General features: G+C 45.6%; 1 protein-coding gene across 1 annotated transcript; it reads right to left on the reverse strand.

Annotated features, from left to right (window-relative positions):
• Window positions 1-1,077: 1,077 nt before the first annotated feature.
• CLN5 (CLN5 intracellular trafficking protein) lies at window positions 1,078-8,670 on the reverse strand. The gene is made up of 4 exons (XM_083885124.1): window positions 8,369-8,670; window positions 5,356-5,521; window positions 3,969-4,194; window positions 1,078-2,195 (listed from the first exon to the last, which is right to left on the reverse strand). The coding sequence occupies exons 1-4, from the start codon at window positions 8,653-8,655 to the stop codon at window positions 1,684-1,686; spliced, it is 1,191 nt and encodes a 396-aa protein (XP_083741250.1). The 5' UTR covers window positions 8,656-8,670; the 3' UTR covers window positions 1,078-1,683.
• Window positions 8,671-12,140: the final 3,470 nt, after the last annotated feature.

A 12,140-nucleotide genomic window follows, 5' to 3' on the forward strand; every position in this document is an offset into this window, starting at 1 on the left:
ACTTTCAGGAGGAGGCCATCCTTAAGTGTTTGAGGTGAATAGGTGGTTTTCAGTCACAAACAGATCATCAGGTGCACAGAAGCTGTTTGTGACATCTAACACTTCCTTTTTAAGTTACAAACCCATCATTTTTATGGATCTATTCTGGGCTTGTCTAAACTTTGCAGAATTAGCCTATCCATCACCTGGATTTTTTAGATCTAACTGTAGGCCTAACTAAAGGATTGGGGATTCTGCCTACAGGAGAGCACTGCATTCAACAACTTAAACTCATTCCAGTGCAGTGATTCCAGTTTAACTGCAACAATGGCACCTCTTCCAGGACTGCAGTTTGTACTGGTGAAGTTTATTCCCACCCAGCTGTGCATTCAGTCTGAACAATTAACACACAAATCTCCCTCCCAGTTGAGAGAAGCAAAGAAAGTGAGAGCTCACTCTCCAGGAATAAATATTGGCCTCAGAAGGAACTCGTATGTTACATGAAGAGCAACTCCTACATTCACAATTGGTACCTTTAAACTGAGGATGGTCGAAGTGTGAAACAGACACAGGTGCCTGCATGGAGGAATCTCCACATCGTTGGCAGTGTGATCTGTGGGCTTGGTTCTGTGATCCTCTTTCCCCTTCAGAGCTTTGAACACCGGTTTGTGATGTTGAGGCTTTTTCCTGGGAAGACAAGTGTGGGTTTAACAACATTTCCAAAGTAATAAAAACATGTATCAGTGAGAATGTAACTTCTGTAGCCAGGCTTGCTGCAGCCCCTTTGACTTCCCTAGAGCCCCTGGCTTACCTTCCTGGTGATGCTGTGTGGTACTTGGTTGCTGGCTGGGGTGAAACCATGACTGTATCTTAATCCAAAGCTGAGCTTAGGCACAATGGCCTGTGACTTTGGCTAAAGACTCACATCTTTCATAATAAGATTTCTCTGCCTTTTTTAAAAATTTGAAAAGAATATACACGAGTTCTATGAAACTGACCCAACCGAAGCCTCAAGACTTTAAGACAGTAGATGACTGGTAGAACACTGCTGTTCTGCATCACTGGACATCAAAACAGGCCACAGAACACACATGAAACTGAACAAGAGCCATCATTGTATGTATTGTGCTTACAGTGCAGTTGAAGGAAGCAAAGTGGTGAAAAAGTATCACCCAGTCCATCCTCCCGTACATTCACTGCCCCAGAATACCAGGGAATGGTTCATAGGTCCCACCTGTACAAACCAAAGAACTACAGGAACATCAGTGTAAGGCACTTGTTGAGGGAACTGGACACATCAGGACACTCATGCTGAGCAAGTCAGTCCTTGTAGCTTGTGTCCTACCTCTGCTGGTGGGCATGCATGTGGAGAGCACCTGAGCCCAGAGCAGACAGCTGCCTCCCCATTCCCCCTCGGGCACTGCAGAGCTCAGCCAGAGGAGCCACTGCAGTCTCCCTGCAGGCTCTATGGCAGGGGGCCATGGTTACACAGAAGCTGGCCAGGTCAGAGATGCTGAAGCTTTCATGAATGTGTTATACAGGTAGTAAGAAAACAAATGCAGAGTCTTTCAGCAAAGCCTTCCCAACACCATTTTTTAGAGTCAGCAGTGAAACATACAACTCTTTAAAACACCATCATAGTAGTGCTCCAAAATCCCTAAGAATATTGTGCCATAAAGGCAAGTTTTGTTCTTCAGTAGGCAGTCACACACCAAAGGATGCTTTGCTTCTAACAGGCAAAGGGACCTCTTCATAAATTATTTTGAGATAAGGGGACTTCATAGGTAAAAACCAGTATTCCAAGTTGTAGAAGAGGTAAAACTGATGATTCAAGATAACATGATCAATTATTTTGAAAAGATCCACAAAGAACTCTCTAACACTGTGATGGGGTTTAAATGGATTGTAGAAGTCTCTTATCGCTGCTGCCAGTGTCTTGTTTCCTTGTGGTCCAAAAATAGATGTTTCATTCCCCAAATAAATAGGTTCTCCACTGAATAAAATTATGCTTGTATAGTTTGTTTGTATCTTCTTGAATACAGCTCCTAAGTCAGCTAGCTTCTGGTAGGTTCTTAGTATAAACTTGGAGCACTCATAAGAGTCAAACCACACTGTTGACTTTTTGTCAGGACTTGCTTGAACTCTCCAGGTCTCGTAATAAATGCCAGTCTCATTGTCGTATTTTACCCATTGTGCCATTTCATTAAACATGGTTCCTGTAAGAGATGAAAATAAGTATTGCAGAGATGAGGTAACAAATGCAAGATTCAAAATATTTTCCATCTATTTCAAGGTTTACCTGCCTTTCCTGCAAAAGTTTACCTACACTACCTCACCATACACAGACACAAGGCTTAGGTTGGAGGGGCACTGACCAAACCACATTTACGTGCAGGTTATTTAAACTGGGGTTCTTTTTTCTGATCCTTTTCCTGCTACTATGCCAGATCATTCAAACATCAGAGAATCGTGACACTTCTCATTTTGCTTTATGCATGCAAACAGGGCAGAGGTAGTACAGCCTACAAGAGATGCTGGCAAAATGCTCACCAGACCAACAGACATTTCTCCACTTCAAGTTTTAACTAAATTCAAAAATTCAGAGCAGAAATTTTCATGTCCCTTCACAAAAGGGATGCAGACTAAGACACCTTGCTGATTTAGCAGCTCTGCAGCTTGCAAAGCTGAATTGAGCCAAATGATGAGTGTGATGTAAGACTCATCACAAATAAGATGTGATGCTCTCTGAAGGGAGCAAGTTCAGCTCATGATGCTGTTAATCTGTCCTTGCATCCACTCACCGTCTTTGAGTAGAAATCTGAAAGTTACTGTGAAATTCAGACTCTCAGATATGCTACTTCCTTAAAAGTTTCACAGAAATGGAAAGCAAAAGAGGTGAGGAGGACTGTAACACTGCCTCTACGAGGCATCAGTGTAGCCTCACCTTTCTTAGGCATCAAATAATCCACAGAGAGAGGAAGCATGACAAGTTGTCCCAGGTGCATGAAAAATTGTAACCTGGTATTCATACAGAAGAATCCAACTGTATCAGGTATCAAATATTCAGTCATGAACTACGAACTCACAGGAAAGCAGGTCCACTTTACTTCCTTGTTTAAAGAACAGCCTAGAATTTCTTAGCAGCACTGCATATAGATTATGCAGAGACTGAGGCCAGCAAGGTTGCTAAGGGTGGAAGTGGGCACACACAAAGCACCATGTCACTTGAGCTGTAAGCTGACTCTCCACTGTGTCTTGCACACTACACCAGCTTCAGAAGCTAAGTGATTTTGGTCACACAGAACTTAACTCTCCAAGTCCTCAGTGAACTTTTTTTGTAAGTCATTCTCTCTATTGCTAGAGCAATCAATCAGATTTATTTGAATGACCTTTTTATTTTAGGATTGCAGTGATCAGTATATACCAGGAAACTTTTCTGGTGATCACCTACATATTTTGAGGTGCAAGGCCTAGGTTTGTTCTATAACATATGACAGAGACCTATTACTGGGGACATTTTCACAGTTTTTAGGACACATAATGAGGGAGACAGAAATAGAGATTAATATCTTTATATCTTTGAGACTGTTTCTAAATATGCCTCATTTGTTTGCTCAGTAATGAACATGTTTTCAACAGTTTTTCTGTCTCAGCAGTCATCTGCCACTTCACAATAGAAGATTTTGTTTTGGTGAAGCCATGTGAAGAGTCCATAATGACTCTGTATAAGCCATTTTGCTATTTTTACACTCAAGAGACTCAAGTGTTTTTGTACAGCAACAAATGACTCGCACTTAACAACTCTCCAGTGTGAATTGTTCAAAAGGCTGCTGCCTCGTGCCACTTTCTGTATTCAAGAGTGTGACTGAAATTAGCATCATTAACACTGCAAATTACCTACAGAACACAAATTAAAAGACACTGCTTCACAAAAGACAAGGTTGACTCTATATTTTGTATTAACATTATCCAAAGCATTTGAAACCTACCTGATATTGTGGTCACAAGAACTAAAGTTCCATTTGCCTTCCAGTGTGCATCATCTATTCCTTCATAAAAGCAGGCAGCTCCCTGGTTACACCAGAACGGTGCATCCATGCCAGGCCGCAGATGTGGAAATGTGCAGTTCCCCAGCTGGAAGAGCTCATACCATTCCATTGTGTAGTTTTTGCCTGTTAGAGAGCTCTTGAAACCCACAGCATCGTGCATAATTTTCTGGAAAATAAAAAACAAAGAACCAAACCACCAAAACTTTGATTTCATAACAACTTCAGCTTGACCTGAACAGAAGGTAAGATGCTCAGGAGCTGTTCTGTAACAGGGTGAGAAGAGGGGAGGGAGTTCCTGTAACATCTTGGATTCACTAACACTGAAGCACAACACACCAGATTGCATGACACACATACTTTTATCAGAGCATCATGCTGTCCCAGTGGTTGTCTATCCATCCATTGTAAATTCTGTCACTTGGAGGCAGACACTCTGTGGGAGCTCATCATCAAGACTCAAGCTGAGATTTGAATCCTTCAAAAAAGGGATTCATACTTTATGGGGGTATCAGAGAAATAAAGATCAGAACCAAGTTACCAAAACCAGATCTTGCTAATGAATGCCTTAAAACTAATGAGATAAGTACTTCATTTAAAAGCCGTATAGTAAAAAGATAAATCCAAACTTAGTTAACAGCTAAGATAATATTTGAATCTATTTCCATTTTTGACTCTTTGTGCTTGGTTTTGGTTCACTAACATTTCTTTATTAATGAGGAATCATGCTTTGAAGATTAATTTTATTACTGCTATAACTATAACTATTACTAAAGCTGAGACTTCATATTTGCACGACTCTAAGAATAGAGACTTCAATTCCATACTGATCATAACACTCAAGAAAGAACTGTAAAAGCAACTAACTCCTCATGATCCACCGTTCTGACCAGCTGGCTGTCTGCTCCTGACAGATACCAGTGTCCAGGCAAATATTTGAGTTTTTAACAAGAGAAAAATTAATACACTAAGCAACTATTTTATCTGATCTAAGGGGACAAATAAAAGCATTTTCTTGATGCAGTGATAGCACAGAAGAAAAGACATCCAAGACATAATGGTGTGCATGTACAAAGCACTCATTATGCAGCTACATGGGTGGGACCCACCAACAGTGTTGTTCATGCTCTTGTCTTTAGCTGAGCTAAATCCTGTACATTTTGTTTGAAACTTAGTGCTCTTTGAGTATCCTCCCTATAGATAGCCCAGCTTGTGTGCTCTCATACTCTTCCACACAAGCATATCCCAACCTTACAGCTCCCATTCTTGACACCTGCTGTTAAATTCGGCTGAATTTGTCACTATAACTTAGTTAAAAACATCACCTTACCAAATGTCCTAGCAGGTCCCCATACTTGAATTCCCATACTGGAGCCTGTAATCGATACACTTCAATGACATCCTCTTCCTTCATCACTGGAATGGCAGAGCCAGTGGGACAGAAGGTGTAACGAGCCTGGCAGTAAGGATCAGTTTTGGGACGGTAATCAAAGCGCCTGTGTTGAGAAAGAGAAGCACACAGAATGACAAATGCACTGCTTTGCAGCTGGAGGAACTGGCACAGCTTCCTGAGGGGACAGCTTACGAGTCCAGCACCCTCAAAGACAGATTCTGCGACCCAGGCACTGCAGCACTTGGAGTACACAAGCTCGTAAGGCTGCTGGGGTGCACATCTGCCTAAACAGGACTTTGGGACTTAAGGCTCACAAATGGAAGTCATGTTGTACTGATTGGGAAGGAGTGGAAATAATGCAGATTACAAAGGCTGACATACTCACAAGATCAGGGACACAGACACTGGGTGAAGAATAGTTTGAGATCTGCCTCAAAAACTTTCTCCTGGCAATTTATTTACATGGGGATTGACCAGTTTGTTCTTGCTATTCTATAGCAAGAGATCCCCAAATAAAGCTATTTTGACTCTACAATATTGCCAAGATCGGAAAAATAATTAATCCCTCTATGCTAATTTAGATAAAAAGGTCTAACAATATAGCTGGGATCATTGTTTCTATTTCATTCCTATTAAACCTCAGAAACCAAAGACCTAATCCACTACTTTATCACACTAAATACAAACAGTAGCCTTTTTGACAAGTGGGGTTTGTGTGGCCAGGTTTTGGTAGCAGGGTGGCTACAGGCGTGGCTTCTGTGAGAAGCTGCCAGAAGCTTGCCCCATGTCAGGCAACACCAATGCCAGCAAGCTCCAGGATGGACCCTGCACTGGGCAGGGCTGAGACAATCAGGAATGACAGCAACACCTTTGTGACAGAAGAATTAAGAAGTAAAAAAAAAAAAAAAAAAAGTTATTGCACCAATGTAACTGTGGCCAGAGAAGAGCAGGGTTAGAATAGGTGAGAAGCACAGCCCTGCAGACACCAAGGTCAGTGGAGAAGGAGCAGCATGAGCTGCTTCAGGTGCTGGAGCTGAGATTCTCCTGCAGCCCATGGAACAAATCCACACTGGAGCAGGTGGATGCTTTAAAGAACACTTTGAACCCGCAGAGCAGGCTGCAGACCTATGAAGAGAGGAGCCCATGCTGGAGCAGGCTTCCTGGTAGCACTTGTGACACTGGGGGATCCATGTTGGAGCAGGCTGTGCCTGAAGGACTGCAGGGAAGAGTGACCCATGTTGGAGCAGTTCGTGAAGAACTGCTGCCTGTGGAATGGACTCACGTTGGAGAAGTTCATGGAAAACTGTCTCCTGTGGAAGGGACCCCACACTGGAGTAGGGAAAGGACTTCTGTCCCTGAGCAGTGGCAGGAACAGCATCTGATGAAATAACTGTGACCCCCATTCCCCATCTCTCTGCACCTCTAGGGAGAGGAGGCAGAACCTGGGAAGGATAGAGGGGTGGGGCAAAGGTTTTTTAAGATTTAGTTCACTCTGCTCTGATTTTGTTAGTAATAAATTCAGTCAACATCCCAAAGTTGAGTATGTTTTGCCTGTGATGGTATTTGATGAGTGACCTCCCCCTGTCCTTATCTTTGTTCATGAACCTTTTGCTGTATTTTCTTTCCCCCATCCACTTGTGGAGGGGAGTGATGGAATGGTGATGGTGGGCACTTGGCATCCAGCCAGGTCAACAAGTCTTCCTCTTCCAAGTTCCTTTAGTCACTCACTGCATTTCAGTGAGTCACTATATAGGTTCCTATATTCCTGTTACCAAGACAAATTAGCATGCACAGCCTGTCCAGATCTTGTCTGCTTAGCCTAGAGAGAGTCTAACACACTCAGCTGCCCTGGGCCACTGGCACAAATATCCCAGCCATGAGATGACTCAAGGACACAGAACTTCCTGAGCAATACTAAAGCCAGCAGCTCAGCTGAAGCATCATTGATTTTCCCGTGGACTTCATCCTCAGGCTTGCTGGGAGCTCCAGCACGTCTGCCTTTATTTTGTTTGGGGGGGCGGGGGTATGAGGAAGAAAAGAAAAAGAAGGGAAAAACAATCCCCAAACCCTAATAAGTATGTCTGAAAAAAACACACAGAAAACAAATACTTAGGCCAACCACACATTCAAGTCCTGTTTCTAGCTTGCACACCTTACATTTTCAATTACCCTTGTACTGCACCTTGCATGACACAAGAAGGTAACAAGTACCTTAAGAAACACCAAACCCCCACATTTCTGAGCATCTCACACCAACAGGATTGTTCTCCAAATCTGACCATCCCAGGACCCAGCCTTGTAACCACTGAACTTGCTGGAAAATCCCAAGAGCCCGTGACTGCAAGATCAGCTCCTTCAGGCATCACCTGACGCAAATTTCACTGCTGGGAATTGTGCAACAGCCTCTCAAAATGAAGGTGTGCATTATTAAGTTACGGTCAAACGTTAATATCTACTCCCTTCGCAAACAGCAAACCCGCACAAAATAAACACTCGAGAGTGGCTCTTCTTCTGAAGGGGCTCATTTCTCGGCACTGCAGATCTATCGCTGTTCTCACACCACAACAGCACTCTCCTGCTCTCCCCGACACCACCAGCAATGCTGGAGCTCAGGCAGCTCTGGAGCAGCCAGAGGGATTTCGTACCCTTTCGTTTGTCACGAGCCATGACGTTAAGTTAAATTTAAAATCAAAACAAGCCGTAGCCTGACTCCCCCATCACCGCATTCTGTGCGGGCCTTGCGGAGCGCGTTTAAAGGCGGGCGGGCACAAACCCCTCCCGCTGCTCAGAGATCAAACTACGGCAACCTTGGCGAGCCAAACACCTTGTCAGTGCTCGATCTCACCCCGAGATAGAACAGGAGAAGCCTCCCAGGGCCCTTCAGGTGTAACACCCCGAGCAGCAGCAGCAGCAGCAGCGCCGGGCAGCACTGACTGACTGACTGACTCACCTGTAGGGCACGGGCCAGCGCCGCCGCGGCCAGCGCAGCCCCCCGGACACAGGCGGCTCCCCCAGGAGGAGCAGCAGCAGCAGCACAGGGAGCACGGGCAGCAGGCGGGAGCAGCGAGCGGCGCCCATGGCGGAGGCACGGCCGGAGCCGGAGCTGTGAGGGAAGCGGCGGGCCCGGAGGAGGCCGGGCGGGAAGGGGCCGCCCCCGCACCGCCCACAGGAGCCGGACACAGCGGGGCGCTTTGCCTCCTCCTCCTCCCGGGGGAAACCCTCCGCCTGCCGGATCATCCCTGAGAAACGCCGCCCGCTGAACTGCGGCTGTGCTTCCTGGAGAGCCAAACAACTACGCGTTGTTGTCGTTTAGCCGGAGCAGGGGTTGTCTGTGGTTCCAGGCTTTGCTCTGGGGACGCGCCGAGGCCGGGAAGGGCCTGGAGCCCCTGAGGGAACTGGGCGCGTTCAGCCCAGAGAAAGGAGGGTCGTGGGGAACCTCATCACTTTTAGTCTCTTGTCCCAGGTAACCAGTGACAGGATGAGAGGACATAGTTTTAAGCAGCATCAAGGGAGATTTAGGTTGCACAGTCGGAAGAATTCCTTGACAGAAGTGGTGATTAGATACTGGAATGGGCTGCCCAGGGAGGCGGTGGAGTCACTGTCCCTGAAGGTGTTTAAGAAGAGACTGGATGCAGCACAGAGTGCCATGGTGTAGTTGACATTGGAGTGTTCAGTCATAGTTTAGACTCGATGATCTCAGAGATGCTTTCCAACCTAATTGATTCTGTGGTTCTGTAAAAAAGTGCCCATTCCTCACACCCAGAACCCACTGAGAGGGTGACCTCTGGGTCTGGCCCAGGATGATGATGTGAGCCCTCACCAAATGGCAGAGAAGCTTTTGCTGTGATAAACCCTGTAACCCTGAGCCTCTTCAGACTGCCCAGAAGTCTTGTCTGAAACTTTTCAGGGTTTTTTTAAGGGCTTCAAGCTAAGCTTGATATACACCTGTCACCAATTTCAGGACACTTTTTCAAATCATAACACTTTACATTACAGGAATCATATAGCAGTTTATTCTCTCATCTTTATGATAATGGTGAGAACTATCTTGCAGAACTAAGACAAACTGTGAAGACAGGTTTGCCAACAGCAAAATCCCTGCAGAAAACACAGTCTTTTCCAGCTCTGTAGAGTTCAAAACTGGCTATGCTGGCATCAGAGTCCAGGAGGCTAAGTTTAGTAGTTGGCATCCAGAGCGAAAGCACTGGTGTATGCTATTCATGGGGTAAATAATAACTGTGCTCTGGGACTTTTGACTAGTGTGAGCCAGAAATATATCCCTGCTCATTTCATGTGAGCCCCTAAAAAAATAATCAGTTCTCTAGTCAGCACTATGCTATTTTGAGAAAAAAAGCTAGAAACAGGGCTCCTGTGCACCTACACTTCGCTACATAGCCTGAGATGCCACCTGAACTGTGAGCTGGGCTGTGAGAAAGCCATGTCTTTTTCTACAGGAGGAGGGAATGGCTGGGCTTTGTAAGATACTGCTAAGACTTCCCCTCATTACCTCCTTGACCCTTGACCCTCAGTTTTAAACTGAGATGAACCTTCTGAGATTTGCTGTAAGGCAGGGATAAGTGAATTGATGAGTCAGCTGAGTGACTGTTCAGCCTGTGAACTGTCCAAGTCAAATTTAAGGTAACAGCTGTTGTCAGGCAACTAAGGCACTTCAGAGCAGGATTTCCACAAGAGATAACATCTTTCTCAAATCCTGGGCAGCAGGAAAAAGGCTGGAGTCTAGGACAGAGCTGTAATTCAACCCCTTGAAGTCTGGAGGGGACAGTAGATGCTCTCTTCCCTTTGGGGTGTGCAGCTGGTTGCTCAAGGTCTGATAAAAACTTGTGAGGAAAGTCAGAAACTGCTTCTGCTCTGCAGAGACACCTCAGAAGGGACTCCCTAGTGAAAAGCAAGCTGCTTTTAAGCCAAAGCTCCTGCCTCCCACCTGAGCTACGCTGCAGCCACACCTGAACCCAGCTGGGTCCCCTACTGATGCAGACCCAATCCGTGCATTGGTCATTCCAGGGTAACCTTGCGTTTGCCTCATCATCATGGATTTTTCTAGTGATCGCACTCATGATGGAACTCACAGCTATTCAGTTTCTGAAAGCAAACAGGCACACAGCAGTGACTGGATCCAGCAGCAGCCCCAGATACAGCAGGGTAGAGGCTGGGATTACACTACTTGTGCCAAGGTCAATTCACACAATGTGCAGGAAGAGCAACCCACACATCAGGACAACAGAAAGCAGGACACACCTGCAGCACAGCTCAGGTGATGTCTGGATGCCCAGGCCTAAGTGCCCGTGGATTTGTGGCCAGAGGGCATGTGGGTGGAGGCCAGGGAAGAGGCTGGCCAGGGTAATTATAGGGCTACTACTGCACGGGGGGCCTTGACTACAGCTTCTTCTCCCATCAAGGTGTGACCTCTCACCTTGCAAACATCTGGCTTCAAAGCTGTACTCCTTGTGAAATGCTCTTGCTTTTGCAGGCCCAGGATGGAGAAGAGTCCTCTTAAGGCTACTTTGGGGTGACAGAGAGCTAGGGAAAGGAACATGTCATGAGCTGGGATGAAAACATGGACCTAAGACACAGAGAGCCATGACAAGGTCACACAGGGCAGGGACATGGCATGAGCAAGCTGGAGCTGGATCAGGGAACAGAGATGTGGCAGACATAGAGGACCTGAAGTGGGATAAAACTATCATATCCAATCAAGTCTAGGGTTCATCCAGGAAAAAGCACCACCTGTAATGTGAATCTGAAGTCCATCTAAGAGACAGGGCCTGAAACAAGACTGGAGATGAGTTTACTGATAATTCAGGTCCAGGATCCATCCAGAAAGAATAGCCAGTAAGTCAGGTCAGAAAGGAGCAGGGAATAGCAGTTCTGAAAGTGCTCACTTCCCTAGCTCTAATATTACCCCTGGCCCTAATACAGAGCAGAGTTTGGGACTACACTTGTTTCTCCAAACATGCATTGAGCTTAAACTCCTTCCAGGCAGAAGCTTTCTGCCAGCTCTCAAGCATAGAGATGATTCCAGTGGGATTCCAGCTCTGCAGAGTCTCAGTGGAGCTACGCTGTAGTCCTGCTCAATCCTAAAAGGCAGAGTGTGGGCTGTGGCACAGACTGAGCTGAGGCCCTACACCTGTTTGAAGTAAGCACTGCCCAGCAGACAGGAGTCTGCCCTTCAGCAGGGAATGTCCCTATCCTGGCCCTGTCCTGTTCCAGAATCTCCCTGTCTATCATGCCACACAGACTCCCAACCAATCAGCATTAAACTGAATGCATTTTGTTACAGGAAAAGACTCTGCTTTCAAATGCTGTTTTTGTTCTGCCTAGCCTACTCACTCTCATGTCCTCTGCAGAAAACCCATACTCTGAATTTTTGGAAGACACTGTAATTTTTCTACAAGATCCAGCTTTTTAGTCCTCTGGTCCAATAGAAGAGTAATTCACAGAATTATGAGAATAATTCATAGAATTAAGAATAGTTTCATTTTTAAACACAAGCTTCTTCTTATTATAAGCGAGGCAGCTCATGAAAAAAACGAAGGCTCAAGAGCTGAGAGATCTTACCAAAATTCAATATAGTTGAACCCTGGTGTGGCATTTGTGTGCAGTCCTAAGGAGGAGACATGGGATGCATTCTTTCCCTTTGGGTTCACTAAAGCAATGCCCTGAGCCACTAAGCTGGGAGTGGGTCAAGGAAGAAAGGTTGGTTT

This window comes from Zosterops lateralis (genome assembly GCF_965231275.1).
Source record: "Zosterops lateralis genome assembly, chromosome: 2".
Classification (NCBI taxonomy): domain Eukaryota; kingdom Metazoa; phylum Chordata; class Aves; order Passeriformes; family Zosteropidae; genus Zosterops; species Zosterops lateralis.